General features: G+C 40.6%; 1 protein-coding gene across 1 annotated transcript in view; it reads left to right on the top strand.

The window, feature by feature from the left end:
- KCNK9 (potassium two pore domain channel subfamily K member 9) overlaps nucleotides 1-4,762 on the top strand; it is an 89,896-nt gene extending 85,134 nt beyond the window's left edge. Inside the window, exon 2 of the mRNA XM_086465823.1 lies at nucleotides 3,921-4,762. Within this exon, the coding sequence (XP_086321949.1) occupies nucleotides 3,921-4,762 (842 nt within the window). The remainder of the gene's footprint in view (nucleotides 1-3,920) is intronic.
- Nucleotides 4,763-19,762: the final 15,000 nt, after the last annotated feature.

Genomic DNA, 19,762 nt, shown 5'->3' on the forward strand with positions numbered 1-19,762 from the left:
TCAGTAAGACAAACCTGCCTGCTATGGTCATTGCTGTATTGTGGGACCTCAGCAAACTGGTTAGTATACTAGAGTAGTATAGGTGATATTTACCTAGGTGTGGTCCGATGTAAAGCTCCATCTATACCTTTCTCACTATTATCTCAGCCCCTTGGCTTGTTAGAGGATGCACTTGCTTTACGTTATTTTAAGGTCTTCTGGTTTTGATCGTTCTTCACCGCAGAAGAATGAGAAAGACCAATGTCATGCTGAACATTTCTGTTTCTCTTTAAGCCTTGTGTTTCTTAGGGCTCGCATGGAGCCATCCTCTCATACTCTGGCAAAGGGCAGTGGCATTCATATAGATGAAATTAGGCTGAATTTTGGTACCTGAAATCTGCTACCAAGGCAGTTGTTTCTGCTTCTGCCTTTCCTTGACACATGTGAAACCCAACTACTTGGAGACTGATCCTGTGCACTGCAGAGGGCTATTTCCCGGTGTTGATGATCCCCTGTGCCCCTGTTCCTCTGGCAATTACTGACCTTCCGATTATTCCCAGAGGCAGTCTCTGATGTTAAGAAGACAGTAGTTTGTTTTAAACTTGAGATTTACTGAAATTCAGAGAACACGTGCTGCTGGAGTTTGCTTTTAATGCATTGCTCTGTGTATTGCTGCATAAATTCTGTAATGCTAAAGCAATGGAGAGTTAAGTGTTTCTTTGGTGTGTTTTGAAACTCCTCATTTCAGAGTGCTGAAGGCAATGACTAAGGTGCCTATTCCTTAAAGCCATGTTGTACTGGAGAAAGATATGACTCTGATCCCCTATACATGGATCTATTTGTAAAGTCTTATTCTGGCTTCACAAATAAAGTCTTTCCTTCACCCCAGCTTCATGGTGAAAATACAGTAAAAGACGTTTATCTGATATTGTGGAATGTAAGTGTGACATGGGGCAGAATAGAAATCAGAATTTCTGGATATTCTGTTTAACTATGTGAATTGGAGAGAAATTAGAGCCTGCTAGTGTCTGTGCTTTCCTATCTGTAAAACAGGAATAGGGATATATTTCTATCTTATGGGAGAGCTGTGAGTCCCAAGTGAATTACAAAGTCTGTGACAAATCTTAGAAATTCAGTTGTGAGCTAGTGTGTAAGCATATAATTCTGATTCTATGATTCTATGATTAATGTTCTATAATCTCCCTAAACTATCTCTGTGGATATCTTTAGTGAGAGGGATATAGTGGTACTGAAAGAAATTTTTTTTCACCCTAACCATTTTCTTTAGAACCCAAAGTGAAAGCTGTTTCCACCAACTGCCATCTCTGCAACCATCTGGAAAATCACATTTTCCGAAGCTTTCCTTCTCTTCATCAGCTGTAACTAAAGCTATAAAATGGGAAGATGTCCCTGGTTTAATTAACACCCCTGTAGTTCAAAAGCTGATCTTAGTAATGAGAGGCAATTATAGCCTTTATTGAGGGACAGTCAGGTGGAACACACCCAGCATCAATCTATTCAAGACACTTCCCTTTCCAGGTAATTTGGAAACTGTTTTTTATGAAGAATAGGCTACCTGGCCCAATACAACAGGTGAATCTCTTTGGTTTATAACCTGAAAAGAACTTCCTATTTTGAGTTATGTGCTCCTTCTGTAAACTGGTTTCTACATCCCATCTGTCTGCCAACAACTAGCAACTGAGCTAAGGAAATACCTGGTGCTTTTTGGAGGGCATTCTTGCTGGTTTTCTCATTTTATTTTCCTTGTCCACTGTTGCTTTTCATTTTGAAGGTTGCCTGGTGTTTGTATTTTTGTCCTATCAAAACTGCAGGCTCTGTGGTGCACCCACATCCTGAGGGCTATGCAGAGTTCAGGTTTCTGCCCCTCCGAAATTATGTAGAGCTAGAGAGGGTCCAGAGAAGGATATTAAAATGATCAAGGGAATGTGATTTCTGCTTTATGATCTAAAAAGGCTGTGTCTCCAATTCAAGAGGAGACAGCTGAGGGCAGAGGTAAAGCTGACTTTAGCTGAAGTCATGCAGGTGATGGATAAGGTAGATGTAGAACTAGAGCTAATGGGCTCTAGCTGAAACAAGGGGATCTGCTTGAAATTGTGAAGTACTTTTTTCACAGCAGATAGTGAACTTCTGGAATCTATTGCCACAGGAGGTTGGGGCAGTGGGCAGCGTCACAGGTTAAAAAAAAAAAAAAAATAGGCAAATTCAGAGCAAGAGGTCCATAACCTTAGTCTAAAGGTAATGGGCTGGGCTGAGGCAGTACAATGGGAATGGTCTGCAGAGAATGGCCCTGTCTTATGGTCTGTCTCAGTAGTATCTCAGCTGCTGTCTAGCTTCCAGCTTCTGAAATGTAAGAGTGTGGGTCTGCTGTATGCCCTGTGTTTCATCTGCCAGCGCTCTGTGGTTAACCTGATATCTCAGGGGTCTCAAATGATGCTAGATGCCTCTTTCTGGAAAGCTGATTTAAACGCTGTTTTACAATGCAGGCATCTACATTGGAGCTAGGCACTGAAGGTGAAGCTCTATTCAAGATTAAGATGCCCACATTTGGCTGTTTGCATGTAGTTGTCTACCCATGCAGTAGGTGTCTAAATTCTTCTGCAGTCAACAGACGTCTAGTTAGTCTAATGGGGACCTAACAAATAGTCGATGGAACAGTCAGTACTGTCATTTCGTCTCACCATAAGGTAGACTTGGGATGGTCAGTTAAATAACTACTGGCTGTCTTCATTAAATCTTTGTGGACTATAATGGGAGCTTGGACACCTAGCACACATGTAGGTACCAAAATTTTGGTATATTATCTTGAACTAAGTTCTGACCGGAGATTTCAGTTATAATGACTGTAGAGAAATAGATGTCTCCTGAGAATAACTCATTGATGTGTTTTAGACACCTAGGTGTAGGTGAGAGGAACTGCACTTGTGAAGTGCATATTTCTATTCATTGACTTTAAGGGGAGTTTAAGCAGTGCTACCCACGTGGTCAATGCACAGTATGACCAGGTGAGTCCCAGCTGTCGCATTTTGTAGACTTTGATACTGTCACTTAGAATCTTAGCTGTAAGAAATGTAGATTTTTAAAGCAGTGTGATGTGAAAAAGTGAAACTATAATTTCAAAATAGACCCCACACACACTTACGGTTTGATTCAAAATAAAGGTTCAGCCGTGATTTTACTGCCTGTAAACTATGCTGTGAAACACGCCACATACTCTGTCCTGGATTAGTTTAATATCCTGACAAAATTGCCTTTGCCAGACTAGCTGTAAAAGCTGTACAACTATGAAACAAGCTGATGAGTTGTTTATTCCTCAATAATTAAAGACAGAGCAGACATTAAACCCCTAAAGTTATACGGTGTTCCAGCAGTGAGTGGCTTTCACAGGGTGTCTAGGAGAAAGGGTTGTTCAGTATGGAAGAGTTTGGAAAGGAATTTCTTTGGTTGATGGCTCTGTGGACATTGTTAACTCCATGCTTCCAGCAGACACAGAATTTGGATGCCATCAGTGTACTCTGGTTTTGGGACAGGGCAACATCAACTCCTCTCAAAAATACTGTGGACAAGTCAACCTATTTCCAAAATTTCCACTATTGCATGTGATACAGGATAGATGTGAAATGTCTTTAGCAAATGAATGCAATAGGCTCTTGTTTAGAAGACTGCACTATTATTTGAGGTAGGACAGATGGACCATTTTTCCGTCTGCCACTCCTGTGTTTACAACTTTGTTCTGTGTTGTATTTGCTTCGGATACAGGACGTGGGCGAGGAGATAGGAAGATTGTGTGACTGTGATGTTCCTGTAGCTTTGCATCTGGCTGTGCCATCAGCATCTCTGCCATTCAAATGGCTTGCATGAGGGGGGAGCCGTGGTCATCACCTGCCTTGCTGACTGACCTGTCTTTTCATTCCTCCTCCCAGGTTATGGACATGCTGCCCCAGGGACAGATGCGGGGAAGGCCTTTTGCATGTTCTATGCGGTCCTGGGGATCCCACTGACACTCGTCATGTTCCAGAGTTTGGGCGAGCGCATGAACACCTTCGTCAAGTACCTCTTGAAACGCATCAAAAAGTGTTGCGGGATGAGGAGCACTGAGGTCTCCATGGAAAACATGGTCACTGTGGGTTTCTTCTCCTGCATGGGAACACTCTGCATTGGAGCAGCAGCCTTTTCCCAGTATGAGGAATGGAGCTTTTTCCATGCTTACTATTACTGCTTTATAACATTGACTACGATAGGGTTTGGAGACTATGTGGCCCTGCAGACCAAAGGGGCCCTTCAAAAGAAGCCTCTCTACGTGGCTTTTAGCTTTATGTACATTCTAGTGGGGTTGACAGTCATTGGGGCATTTCTAAATCTGGTTGTTCTCAGGTTCTTAACCATGAACAGCGAGGACGAGAGGCGGGATGCTGAGGAACGGGCGTCCCTGGCAGGGAACCGCAACAGCATGATTATCCACATCCAAGAGGACTCCCAGCATGGTCGGCCACGGTACAAGGCCGAAGTAACAGACCTTCAGTCAGTTTGTTCCTGCATGTGTTACAGGTCCCATGAGTACACCAGCCGGGTGGTGTCCCACCAAAATTCGTTCGGCTCGAAGCTGAACCCCCAGTACTTTCACTCCATTTCTTACAAGATAGAGGAGATCTCGCCAAGCACATTAAAAAACAGCCTTTTCCCATCTCCTGTCAGCTCCATCTCACCTGGGTTGCACAGCTTTACAGATAACCACAGGCTGATGAAAAGGCGAAAGTCCATTTAAAGGGATTTGTCTTCTTTTGCTTTCCTTGTTTTCCCCAGTTCTTCTCCGTTGTTTTGGGTTTTTTTGTTCCTTGAGTGAGACGGAGCGAGGCCAAAGGGAGTAGAGAAAGCCAGTCCTCCTCTGAGACTCAGCTCTTGAGCATGAAGCATGGATTATTACTGTTCCAGCAAAGTATGCCTTACATTACCCCCTTGGTGGATGTCAGAGGATTCAAGGTGACGTGAAGTGGGTACCAAATCCAAAGTTGCACACACAGCTGGGAGCCTTCATGTGCCACTGGCACTCCTGACCTAATAAACTATTTTCCTCACGAGCAGGTTGCAGCGTGCGTGTGTGCTTGCGTGGGTGTCGGGTGTGTGTGTATGTGTGCGCGCGTGCAATTCCACAACTAGTGCCATGTGACAAAGCATCAGGTATTATTTTTTTTTCCCTTGAAGCAATTGTGTTCCAGCCTGCTTTTAACTTTTAGATTGCTTCCAAAAGGAATGGGGAGGGTGGGAGGGGAGCCAATTTGTTTTGTTTTTTGCCAAGACAAGCATGCGCCATAAGCAGTCAATATACCAGGTGTATCATGGTAAATTTTTTAATGCTAGATTTTAGATTGTATTAACATTTTAAAAAGGCAGGAAAAGATGGATCATTTTAGCTTGCCAGTTCAAAATGAAAAAAAAAAAATAAAATAAAATAAAGCATGCACTTTGTAAAACTGGTATGCATAATAAAAACACAAGAAAAACTAGCAATGGAATTAATAATCAAAAGCAAATAATCCTATTGATTTAGCTATATTTACTTTTATCATTTTCAACTGTTCCAACAATTTGCAAGTGGAATTTTTAAGAGAAATTGGGAGAATTGTTGGAACTAAAGAGTGTATTTTGTTATTTTTATTTTATTTATAAAATTATTATTATTATTATTATTATTATTATTATTATTATTATTATTATTATTATTATTATTTTGTGCAGCAATTACCTGCATGAATAGGAATTATATTTTTTGGAATGCTTGGATTAGGATGGGTATAAATAGGTGGATGTATATTTTTTCTTATATAATAGTGACAGGGCATTCCTTGTTTTAAATAAAAAAATAAAGATGATTGTCTCTAAATGCTTTTGATTTGTAAATAATGGAAAGCCTTTGTTGGTCTCAGGAAGAATTCAAGGGACAGTATCTTATGTTTGGCTCACTGGGAACTTGTGAGATTAGATGTGATATTGCTTTTTTGCTAGGCGGAAAGGTAAAATGGATTTAGCAGTAATGGGCAAAAGCAGTTTTGCTCCAGTGTTTGGAGGGTAACATTGGGAGTGATTGCATTGGCAAGTTGTAGTGGAGGATGTTGAGACCATGTCGAAGAGTTGTTTCTTGGAGATTGTCCATCCCTTGGTTGCTCATCTGGACCAAACAGACTTTACAGAACTGAATTAGAGGCCTAATCCAGCTCCCTTTTAAGACAATAGGGATTTGCAATGATTACATGGGATTTAGTGCTTTGGGAGATTTATCTTTGATTTGACAGGGGTAGGATTGGGAGTTTTATAAACCTGCACCTTTGTCTCTGATTTAATCCTATCTCTTAAATCGCCTTCCATGTTAATTTGCCATACAAAACCCATCTTTTTTTGGCACTGATCACCTCCTGCTGATTCTACCATTTTGTGCTCTCAGTGTAAAAGCAATAACCTTTTAACTAGATGGTGTGTTTTCGTGCAAGCCCCAGCTCAGCTCTGTGTGCTGATGGATGTTGCTATCCTTTCCAACAGGCATCTATAGAGCATTAATAGGGAGAAATAAGGAATGTCATTCCTCCTCCATTCTCTTTTCCCTGCCTTTAAATTATTACCTATATCAACTATGTTCATGTTCTAATTTCCATATCTGTGTTTCAACAAGTAAATGAAAAGCAAGTATCCATGACTTTGACTCCCCTATGCTGCTTCCTTTGGGATTATGAATTGCTGTGGCATGAAAACCTCCATTAAGATTAGTGAGGAAATAACTTAGGATCTTAATGAGGATGGATGAAGATAGACTTTTTCTGCCTAACACGTGGGGATAACATCTTTCAGCACAGTAGGAGAGCATGCTGGGTGCATTAATGCTGTGCTGCTTGTACTGTGTCCTAAGGCAAATGCTGATGGCAGAAGTATTGAAGCAAGCATACCTAGAAAAGCAGTTGCAGGATGTGTTAAACCACCTCAATGATTGCCACTTAGCAGCTGGTTTCCTCGAGGGGGGGCCACAGAGTTCACAGTGCTGTCAAAATTCACTTTTGTAGTCTTTGCTGGTGGAATCCCAGAAGTATAAATAAATGTAGGTTTATTTTCCTGCTAAGGAGATAAGGAGTGCCTGGAATATACACATCTGTATCATGTATGACTTCTGGGTGTATTTGACACTGGAGAAAAGCAGGAAAAGTTGAGGATTTTGCAGAACTTGAGTGAAATTCTCTCTGCCTAGCAAAGGAGAACTTTTGCAACAGGACTTTCAGCAAAAAAAATTAAATGATTTTGTGAAAAAAGGTTGCATCATATAAAACGTTGGTTAGCATTTTTCTTTTTTTTTTTTTTTTTTCCTTTAAGAAAGGAGGAAAATTCTATTTCTGCTGCATATGGAAATAATATTTACATGTCCTGTAAATCATGTTGAACTCCAGAAGTTCAAAGCTGTTACATACTGTAGCTGATTTGTTACTAAGTCTTCCCTCTGGAACCATAAATGAAGAGTAAATGTTAATTCATGGTGTATTTAACCAGGGGAGCAACTTACCTTGGCATGTCATGGGTTATCTGCCACTTAGAGACTTTGTATTAAAACTGAATGGCTTCATAAAAGCTCTGCTTTAGCTTAGTTGCAGGTTTTAGATGTGGTTGAAGAAAACTATGTATGTTGATATGAAGGAGCCAGAGTAGATGTCCGTAGTGATACTTTTAACTGTAAAAGCTATAATGAGCCTATGTGTGGGAAAGACTTTTGCTAAAATGTATCTGCATTCCTTTGGATTTAAAAATATCTTTACTTATTTTTATTTTCTGCCTGAAGAACCCGCAATTCTATCCAATTTATATTTACACACAAGATTTTAAAGAGGCAAGACGTTTCCCTTGCAAGCCTGCATGCTTTCAGACATGAGCTCTTGCAGGACTTTGCTTTGTGAGCAGCCACAAATACAAGAACTCTCGCGTGTACACATCAGTACACCAGGCAAAAATATGCTCAAAATCCCTCTCTCTCTTGTTTTTTTTTGTGGTTCTTGACTGATATATGACTTGGGCTGTCTGGAACTGGACAGACAGTATTGTGAAAGGGAAGCTTTTGTCCAAGGTTAATCCCAGCTTTTCAGTTACACATGAAAAATCAGTCAGTGAAAGGTGAGATGAATTTTGTCTGCTCTCTCTCTGACCTCTTATTGCCCTACATGAATACTGGTTTTCTTCCTACAACACTGCTTTTCACAGAATATTTTCTCTGGTACATTATTAGTTTTATTCCACTTAAGACATTTCTTTCAGAACAACCCCTCTTGCTCGCTACTCGCTCTTTTGAAATTTATCTAGAAGCAAGTAGTAGTGGTGCTGCTTATGTCAGGACATCCTAATATCCAGAATACCTAACCTGTGTTTCCGTAGCACACAGACGTCTGCTATCACTTTGTGATGCACTCTCATTCCCCAGGGTCTCATTTCCCCTATCCTTCCCTATTATTAAGCATTAGAAATAATAATAATAAATCAGATTAGTCTATTTATGTCACACTAATGTGCTCTTCATCAAAACAACACAAATTTAGCTCCCTGCTGTCGACTTTGATTATATAACAACCCTATTATCCTATCATATTTCATATTATCATCAAAGGGAAAAATCAGTTTGATCAGTGAAGCACCAAAATAGCTTTGACTGAGCATGCTGTGATATGGAAACGAAAGAGGAAACTTAATAGAACAATGCAGGCACGAGTCTCTGCTTGGTCTTCATTACTGTGTAAGGAAGATCCTGACTGATCTAACTGGGGCTGCTTTGCCAGAACTTCGTACATATATATGCTTTACAGGGATGACTAATGGGACAGCTCTAGAAGGGCTGTTTGGATGTTACTTCAAAGGTCCAAAATAGCTTCTTGGTTGTTAATGAATGGAGATGTGCAGTGACCTTCATCAATAGACTTCTGTTTGGACTCCTCTGTAACATCTCATTAGGACAAAATCAACAACATTATAAAGAAAAAAAAAGAAAAGAGGGAAGTGACCAAGTTAAATCTACTGTATTGTAGGTTGTCTCATTAGTTTCCTAGTGCTTCAATCGAAGAAATGCCAGAGCAGTAATGAAGATTTTTGTGAATCAGACCTGAGCAAGGTAATTCCTTGTTTTCTTTGACAGATTTGAAAGCTTTTGTTATGGAAAAAAGCCTCGTCTGTTGCTAAAAGCTTAAAAAAGAGCAGTCAGTGGAACCAAGATGAAGAATGAAAATGTTCCAGGACGATTTGGTGTGTGCAGACCAGAAGACAGGGGCTTGGGTGGAAGTAGCTTTCACCTGAAGTTTATGTCCTCATTTAGCTTGATGTAACATTCCTGTTAATATTAGAATCTAATTAAGGCAGTCATTTAAAATCTTTATGAGGAAGCCAGACCAGGGAGATGTGTTGGAGTGTGTCCATTACACTAATGTTATGGACTTTTTAATGCATATTTCAAGAAGACACCGTTATCTGGAATATTGCACAAATTAAAATGAGATTCACACCACCACTACTTTCATCAACTAGAGATGCATAACACTCGCAGAACTGAAAAAGAAATATTGCCTTTCTGACCAGCCTGTCATCTACCTTCAATATCAAACTTTATTTTGGGAACTTCAGCAAGATAAAGCATGTGAAAAGGATTAGCCATTATAATGATACATCAAAATCAAAACAAATGGAATGATGACATTGGACACGAAGAATTTGATTACAAATAGAAGGCACCCTGCGACTCTTATGCTATTTAATCTGAGCTCAGAGGCTGAATTAAAACCATGAAAACTGGTGGCACCCTGTGCCAAAATGCAGTTTTCAATTATTTAAGATGCAGATAATGAACATGGCAAAGGAACTTTCACCCAAAAAAAAGTAGTAAGAGGGCAAAAAGAAAGTTGGGAAGAAAGAAATTGTTCTCAACAGCAGGAGTAGTTGTGCTATTTCTGGTTGAAACCACCACGAGATGATACTGAAGACTGTTGTGCTTTGATCTGAGTAGAATCAGTCTGAGAGACTGACTGTCCTCTGCTCAATCAAGATCTATGCCACAGTGTTTCACTAGTCACTGCTGATAAGGAGATTAATGGAGTTCCTGATTCTCCAGTCAGGTTTTTGCTGCTGCCTTCACAGAAATCAGGATTTTATTCAGCCAGCTTCATCCTTAGCAGTGCTGGTCCCTGTGATATATTATTAGTGATGCTGTTTCCTTTACTGGTGCTCCCAAGTGCAAGGGCTCAGTAGAATGTAAGCAAACTTCTCTAAAGCCTGGAGTGGCAGGACCTTCCTCTGAACGGATGCTTTGGTAAAGCTAAACTTGTTCGGACTGGCTCTAAGTTATGGAATCAGAATCACAGAATGGTTTGGGTTGGAAGGGACCCGGTGAGGTAACCTAACTGATTTGGGTGCAATGCAGTGAGTCCTGATTTATACTCCTTTACGAAACTGGAATGTGAGCCTATTTACTGCTATATACTGTATCAGTGTCTCCAACTACTGCTTACTGTGAATAAACTTCCCTGAACCTAATCGAGTGCAGAAAGAGCTAAAGACAGCAGTCAACCTGTGTAATTTATGCAACTGTATTTTGCTTTATGGAATCCAGTCATCCAAAGCAGCGTGCTAATTTTAGGCTGGAAATACTATCCCTGGAGCCTTCAGCCTTCATTCGTCACTCCTTCTGTGAATATTGTAATTAATAAATATCCCAAAGCCCTCCCTCACCTGGCTTTCTGACAATGTCAGGAGTGCTGCCATACATTAAGACCCACAACAGATTGGGGTAGGGAATAAAAAAAAGGAGAAAGAAAGATTAATGCTGCAGTTTTATTGGTAATTCATATTCACAGTTCCAAGCTGTGTTGTCTTTTAGTTCACTTTGAGAAATGCAGAGCAAACAACAGCATGATAACATTTATCATAGCTGGCTAATTCACAAGTGGAGCTAGCAAATATAATAATGGAAACTATGCTCTGTAATGCATCTTCCTCATGCATGAGTTCTGATAACACTAGCTTTGATTCATTGTTTATCTGGTCTGGGGAACAGCTTGCAGTAATTGCTGTATCCACAGCACTATACTTGAGGCTAGAAGAGAGATCCATTTCACAGGCAGCAGCCCTCCGGCTTTCTTCATGTGCCCTCCCCTCTCCTCTTTCCTATCCAGACATTAACTCATTAGCTTGCCATTTCATAGACATATGTTCAGACCCAAGATCACCACATTCTGTACTTTCCCCCCTCATCTATTAATGAAAAGCATTATGCTACAGGACTACACCCTGGGGAAGGAAATGTTCCATTCTAATTACTACTGACAAAAGAAATCTACAGATTGATTAAAAACAATATGTGGGGAATCGAATAGGAAATGCAAAGTGCATAAACCTGCACGGGTGAGATCCTCTTCTTCCCTGGCCGGGATGCAATGCATTAGCCTGCAAGGAGAATTTGGGAGTGCGTTTCTTTGGGAGAAGGCCATCAGGAGAAAGGCCAGGACAAATAACATGAGCAGGCAAAGAGACACAGTGGTTTGGCTCATTTTCTGCAGATCACTGGTATGGTCTGTGGCGTGGTTTCAAATTAAGGAAGAGCCATGCATCTTCTGGGTTTAGTCTATTTGCTAGTCAGCTGCCAGCATCCTCCCAAGCAGAAGTGGCAGGAGGTGTGGGAAGGATGGATCATGGCTGGTCCGTGGTGGAGGGGATTGTCATTGGTGTCAAGCAGGAAGCAGGGAAAATTGTGCCTTCTAGAGCATCTACTCTAGGTGGTCCTGCTTTGGCAGGGGGGTTGGACTAGATGATCTTTCGAGGTCCCTTTCAACCCCTGACATTCTGTGATTCTGTGATCTAACCCCCACTGTTCCTTGGAAGAGATCAGTTACACCATCCCTCCTATTCCCTGCAGCGAATCCGTACTAAGACCTGGACTGTGGTATTCTCACCTGTCTTTGATAGCATCTCCCCAGAGCTGTGCCATAGAAATCTGTGGGAAATGCTAAGCTTCTCCAGCTGGGTTCAGGAGGTCTCAATATAGCAAAGAAACCTCTTTGTATTGACTGTGTTTGGACAGTTTCTACATGTCAAAACATAATCACAATTGACCTTTAGAGAAATAACATTAATTCATTATTGCTGGCTCTCCCTACAGCATGGGTATGCAGCTCCTTAATCATAATTATTGTTAAGAGGCTAATTAATCTGATAATAGTATTTAATTAGATTAGTTGAAGTAGAGTGTGTAAATGATTTTGGCCTCCCAGAGTCTGAAATCACAAGTCTACAAAATGATTTCCAAAAGACCTGATCGGTAATATCACTGCTGACGTGGGGGTCATGACATGGCTGTCCTATTGACATGCATCGTCTTGGCATGTTGGCTGGAGCCGTTCATGAGAGTATCTGGGGAAAGGATTTTAGCTCAGATCTGATATATGCAGTGGGGCTCTTAATTCCCACTGAACTAAATAGGTGCTTAAATGTCTTTGTGGAGATAGGCATTGGGCCTCCTTTTGTCTCACCTGTAAAGAACCAGTGTTGGGTCTTATAGAGATGGGATGATGCAGATGGATGAGCAGGGGCCTGTAGTTCAGGATGGAGCATGGTTCTGGTACCCATTTGGTGCAATGGCCAAAGTGTCACAGCTGTGCTGTCTGGGGGAGATTATGCTTCCAGGAGGAAGGGTTGCTGGATTCAGACATGTCTGAACCACCTGGGGAATGGGGAAGATAGAGTTGAGTTTCTGTATTACAAGACGGATTGATGAGGCTACTGATAGGCTATGGCATATCCTTCTCCAAACTGTCTCTGAGCAAGGTTAAAAAAGGCAGAGCAAAAGATGGGATTTCTTCCTGGCCTCTGGGTGAGGGTAATGGAGGACGGGGCTGATTTCTAACTTGCACACTGGGCAAGAGCTCAGGACAGCATTCTCCTTAGGAACCAAGACAAGGAACTTCTGTGACAGAGCCTTCAATAGCTCCACAGCCATTTCTTCTAATGTTTCCTTTAAAGTATCTAGGACATGTCTCTGATTTCAGACTGTTCTGAAAGCCCCTTCTGAATGGAGATGTGGGTGAATTGGAGTTTCTTGTTCATCATGCAGCAGTGGGCACATCTCATTATCTTCATGACAGTCATCCCAATGGATGTGTGGGGCAGCTCACAGCTATTCATCGTGGTTGTGGCCACCAGAACCTAGCCAAATTTTTCTGGTTGCTCTGGCAGCTGCCATTTTGCCAGAAGATTGGCCAGCAGCAAAGACATATAGCCAAGATCTTTTTAGCAATGCACAGTTAGTTGTTGTGGTTTTTTTTTGTCTTCACTGTACCTTCCTTTCATGTTCTTCAGCATCTAAGCCCCAGTTCTCTATGATGACTTATCTTTCCATGTAACTTCTCTTTTCTTAGTAGAATTCCTTACTGTCACACATTTTTTCCAGAAAAGGTGGATGCCATATTGCTCCTTCTTAACATATCTTTTCAACGCCCAACATAGAGAGATACTGCAGTGAGAGGCAGCAGTACAAAGTTCCTCTTCGTCGTTGATACTGTGTCCTTTTTATTCTCCTAGGGAGATTAGTACCGCAGAGTCTGTTGTGGTCACCACCGACCATCACACCTGGTATTCTCGACACAACATAGTGATCTTCTCATGCCAGGTTACGTCCTTTTTGACTGCTCAGCTGCATTTACATTGTGGCAGATACTTTCTGTGTGAGTTGTTAGTGCAAGAATATTAGTCAGATATGGGAGGACAAGTATACTAACTGCATAACAAGAGAGGGATACCAGTGTCCAGGTTACAACAGGTTTAAGACTCTGTTAAGCTAGTGGTTGACTTTATTAAGTCATTTCACTATAAGCACTGCTCTTTTGGACTTTAAAAAGTTTGGTTAATCCACACAAAGTTACTTTGTGTGTAAGCATCGTTTGGTTGACCTTGTATGAAAAAAGGATTAGTATATGCTTCAGAAAGAGCCCTGTCTACTAAAAACCTTTTTAACAACTACCTAATAAGCAGAAATTATGAGAGACTGGCTCATTCTTTATAGTGCAAAACTAATCTGTCTTTTACAGAATGTAAATTTCCTATAATATGCTATACAACCAATAATCCATCTGTTCCTTTTTTGCAAGGTCAGGAGTGAACTCTGGAAGAAAAAAATGATTGTCCTCTTCCCTTGACTTGTTAAGATTTGTGTGGCTGTTTGTTGCCATGAAGGAGTATTGACTAAAACTTTTGATCCTAGTGATATGGCGGCAAAAGAAACTATTTGGAGCTGGATAGGTCAATGGGGAATGGGAGGGGGGCTTAAAATGTTGTTTCCAGTAGGCCAAAAGAATGTGGATACTGTCTCTTCAAGGTGCAATTTCTTACTTCAACAAACTGTTCATCTATGAGAAACAGGGATAAAAGTGTTCAATTTGGGACCTAAGGAGTTTATATGGAAATTCTTGGATTTCTTCCAAACACACATACATGTTGAAATTAAATTGTGATTCCTACTTTGGAGACTGAGCCTTCCTGCTCAGACAGAAGCGTGTGTGTATGCGTGTGTTTGTGAGTGTGTGTTGATGCTATGTCTCTTTTGGATCTCTTGACACTTTTTGGTGCATTTTTGTACTTCTTTGAATGTGCATATGCGGACTTACCAATGGTGTATTGACGGCATTCTAAAGGCCCTCAACAGCCTGAGATAGAGCAAAACTTTCTAAATTTCTACCCTGGTTGATACATTTTCTGTGCAGCACACAGAGCATTAGGAGCACGGTCAGCTAGAAAGAGGAGCTGCTTGGCTGTGGAGACTGCACTGGGAATTTACCTCCTGGAAGCCGTTTTCTCTGCTCATTTCAGACCTCTAACTTCAACATAGTTGTTGAGCTGGTCCTAGCAAAGGAGAAAGAGCAGGTCATAAGCATCAAGATGCGATTTGTTAAACCAGTGATAACTTTATTACAAAGAACCAAATTAAAGACTCTTTTCTGTTTGCATATCTTTTTCTGGCCTTCTCCATAATGGGAGAGGATGCCTTCACACATGGCCTTAGAATGCCGTACTGGAGTTAGAATGCAACAACAGTCAAATGAAAATAAGATGTATTGCAACTTACATAAAGAATGAAAACTGTATCACACAAATGTTTACAAGTCCAAGTAGACAGCGAACCCCTGTACAATATGTAATTTATGCAAGGGATTGCATCTTTCTTTTGTAATGAATGCACTAAGCAACCCTGTATATATTTTACAATGTCTTTACAGAGAAAAAAAAAAAGAATCATTTACTGTAGTGTTGTAAAATAATGCACTTTTCTAATTTTTTCATTAAAAATCCTATGGCACGTTTTCAAATGTATATTGTTTCTTTTATATTGAATGTGGAAATGTTAACTTCCTGTAAAATTGCACTACAGAAGTAAAATCCACTGATGGAACTTATTTTGTTAACGAAAAGTCCCTTGAGAACCAACAGATGTTTATGATTATACAATATGTATGTGTGTGCATGTATGTGTATATAGTGTATATGTAATGTGTATATATATGTATATGCACACACACACATATATCTAGTGATATGTGTATATATATAAAATGATATAGGTCCAGATTTATATATGATTGTATTGATATAATATCTATAGATTGATAGATATATAGATATGTATATATATTCATACATACACACACAATGTACAAACCCAGAAAGGATTACTCATTAAATTTAAGGGGGTTGGGGGGGAGAAAGATGTCATATACAGAAGATATTTTGCATTGCAATAAAAGCTTTTTTGACAAAAGTACGTGCAGAGTGAAATATGAACCTTCATCAAATACCCAACCATGCTGTTCCCAGAAGACTGTAGTACAGAATAAGCAAAAGGAAGGTGATTTAGGGGAGGCATAAGAGCACAGTCAGTGCATGGTGGATTGGAGTTAGCTGTTGAGACACCCACCACCTTAACTTTGTGGAGCTGGAGGGCAAGATCTTAGGATACCAAAGTGAAGAGCGTAACTTCTCCTGACTTGAGGACATCAGCGTTTCACTCACAAAATTATTAATCTAGTGCTTCCTAGCAAAAGAGGGGACGTGGGTCTCAGTGCCAATTTTAGCTGGCAGACATTGCTGTGAGGCGCAAGCATGATTTCTCGTTTGGGATGGAGCGTTGGGCAACTTGTACTGTTGTTGCCATCCAGGTAAGTCACAAGTGAAGTCAGGTACAGGATCTCACTTTGTCCTTACAATGTGATTCTACACACTGCTGCTCGTGGAAGAACTCTACAATTTTCCAGAGCTAATATTTCATATTTAAGAAACAACTTACAAATAGGAAGAATCCCCTCTCTTTTCTTTTTTCCCCTGATGATGCTGCGGCCAGAAGCTGATCCCAGCTGCACAGTGACCGAGAATGAGGGGTTTTATATTTCTGTCCAGCAGTCTTGATGAAAGTAAATATCTACATGAACAGTGAGAACAGTTAACCACTAGAATAAAAAACTGGCTGCAGCAAATTTGCCATGACATGCAGTGCTAAAACAGAGACCAACTGCCTTGTGCACTCTTGCAGGAAGAAACCATTGCCTTAAAGCAGGAAATACTTGGTAGAAGTCACTGTTCTGTATTATAACGAAAGTGAGGTTACCTTGTCGTTCATCTGTTCTTGTTGTGTGTGAGCATCACTTACAAACGAGGGAAGAGCCAGCATACCCTGTGTGTTGGGACACAGTCAGTGTTATATACACCCTATATTTTGTCCTTGGCCTACATTAAAACCACAAAATGCTTGTAAAACTTCCTTTTCTGATGGTGAAGACAGGAGTTCTTATGGCACAGAAAGGAGAAAAAACAACTTTAACAATAGAGATAAATATACCCAAGCAATCTCACATGTGTTTGCTGCATGAGATAGTATCTCTGTTAACAATTAAGATCACCAATTTATTTCTTTTTGGAGTGGTATTTGTCATCATTTTATCATTTTATCATTTCAATTCATCCAGCATGCACAGACAAGCCAAAGTGTTGTTGAACCTCGTCCACACCTTCTGCAAGCAAAAAGACCTTTTAGAGTCATTAATTAAGCAATCAATAGTATAGACTAGAAAACCACATTTTAAAGGGCTCCAGGTAGTGCAGTGGCATGCCCAGGAGAATTTGAAGATCTTGTGTGCTGAACTTCTCTTAACAACCAGAGGAATGTTAGACTGCAGGGGATGGGGGAAAATAATGTAGGAAAAAACCTCCAATCCTTCATCTATAAGCATATAAATATCTTTATAAATCTGAATCAAAGTCACAGATGCCTGATTGTTCAGGGTTTGGCTGCTGCCATGCGTCTGGGTCCTGTCTCAGAGCATGAAAAAAATTAAGGATCCTGCAGCAAAATGCAAGAGCCTGCTCAGTACACATCAACCGCTTGGTTGACAGCAAACAAAATATTTCAGTCGCTGAAAATGGGTTTGTGTCTGTATTCATGCTGTGACCAAATCTCTGCATCTTTCTCACCTAAGGCAATGTCTTCAGTTCCACTTGCTCGTTGTAAAAACAGTGACTTTTGAGAGGGGATAAATGAGGGAATTGTACTGGAAGTGTACAAAATAATGAGCAGCACAGAAAAGGTAAATGAGCTCTTTCCTGTTGTGCTTTCTCACTCTCCTAGGACAAAGTAATACCCAATTAAAGAGAAACCAAAACATTTAGAACTGAGAGGCGGAAATATTTTTATTTCCTTTATTAAAATACAAAAAAGATTTTTAGGAAAAGTTATATTTCTAGGATCTTCAGAGCCAGGAAAAAACCTGTTACTTGATTAAAAGGCAGAAAAAAAAGCTCTGCAGGACCTGCATTCAGTGTATCTGTCCAAGTTCAGCCGCTGAGGGAGGTATAAAGACTAGTTGCTGCTTATATTCAGACTATCCTCGGCTCCAGCATTTTACTGCTGGGAAATTTTGACTGTTGAAGGAAAGGAAGAAAATGTTCCTATAGATTAAGTCAATGTACTGTGCCAATTACCCAGTGGCTATTAATGGAAACTCTTGGCTTTAACACTTGATAGCGATTCAGATGAGCTGCCGCTATGGTTTTTTGTTCCAGGTCTGGCTGGTGTGGGAGTGTGTAGCTTGGTTTCTAAGAGGATGGAAATACTAGAGATAGAAACTACTGACCTATACCACCTATATGGACTCTACCTGGAGGTTAATCTTCACCTTCTACCTCCTAGTCAAGGTTGAGAGGAAGGAAAAAAAAATGTTTGATAGTCGCGTTGCTTCTACACACCGCCTACACTAAAGATCTTGTGTCACAAACTGACTCCAGTTTCACACTGGAAGTTCAGGTCATACGAATGAACTTGGTATTTCCAAAGGGAACAACCCACAGCTGTGACATTAGACTTAGGCTTGAATAAAAGGAGAACATATGGTACATCCTTATCACAGGGAATTTCAGACCTGACCCTTGACCTGTTTCCACTTTGCACTCATCTGCTGGAGAGGGCCTGTGAAAAAGAAGACACTAGATTACTGGTGCCATAGGGCAGGAAGAGTATCTCCTCAGCGTGTCATATCATAGTCAGCTTAATGTAGTGTCCTTCTCTAGATAAAAGCCAGCAGCTGACTTGTAAGGCGAGGAAGAAGAGTTTACACCATCCTCTGGTGTACTGCACTGCACAGCGCACCATGAGCAACAGCTTTTACCTTGTGTTTCACTGTTGCAGCATCTGATGAGTGTTACCAGCTGCATTTTGAATAGTAGAATGCAGAGACCAGCTGCAAGATGCTGACACATTTGTGGAGTTTTAGGACAGAGGTTTGCTGTGTTGTACACAGAAGTGAAAGGAAAAGAGGCCAACTCGCAATGTAAGTGACCTTGATCTCAAACTACGAGTTATGTCACTTGATAATGCTCACATTTAGTCCTGTTGCTGTGCTTTTCTTTCATTATTTCTACTTCATAAAAATGTAAGAAATTCCATGTACAAAAAGGGTTCTGTTAAGACACGCAATCACCCTGCTACTCTAAGATTTCTTTGGGAATGCTGTCCCTGTCTCTGTCTTGAAGATGTGAGTTGCATTAATTTTCCCACGGAAAGGGAACAAGGAGTAGAGATGGAGGAAGAAGGCAACGTCCCTCTATTCTAGACTCACATTGACATTGTGAAACACTGCGCAGTACAAGTGATCCAGCTTCTTAGTTTGTCTCTCCCCAGACCATGCATGGGCTCTGACTATCATGGTATGGAGTCTGCATTTCAGAATAAATCTGATATTGGCTCACTGAATTTATATTTCTGTAAACAAGAGGAATATTTGGACCAATGTGTTAAATTATTCTGTATTTTGGCACAAGAGCCTGTGGGATGGTGTGAGCCAAACTGGGGTGGTAGTGTAAAAGCCAACATCACTAAGATAGGAGTCAGCTGAATACAGATGTGGTGAAAAAGAAAGGAGAGGTAGAGCAGCAATTAATAGAATCTGAATTATTTAACTAGTCAGATTTAGTAAGAGAGCTTACTTCAATTTTTCAGCATTGCACTAAGCAGTTTAATCTAGGCACAGCCCCTAAACTAGGGCTGAACTTTGCTCATTTGAGTCAGTCCAGAGAATTGGTGCAAGTTCTAACACCTTGCTAGTTCTACCTATATGGTCTTCCTGCCTGGGCTACTTGCATGAGCAGGTAAATCTCAGCACTGTTCACATCACTGACAGCCAGATTCTGCTCTCTGTCTCTGATTTCATGATCATGGTGCAATTCTCTT

This window comes from Leptosomus discolor, chromosome 5, assembly GCF_034619465.1.
Source record: "Leptosomus discolor isolate bLepDis1 chromosome 5, bLepDis1.hap2, whole genome shotgun sequence".
Lineage (NCBI taxonomy): Eukaryota > Metazoa > Chordata > Aves > Leptosomiformes > Leptosomidae > Leptosomus > Leptosomus discolor.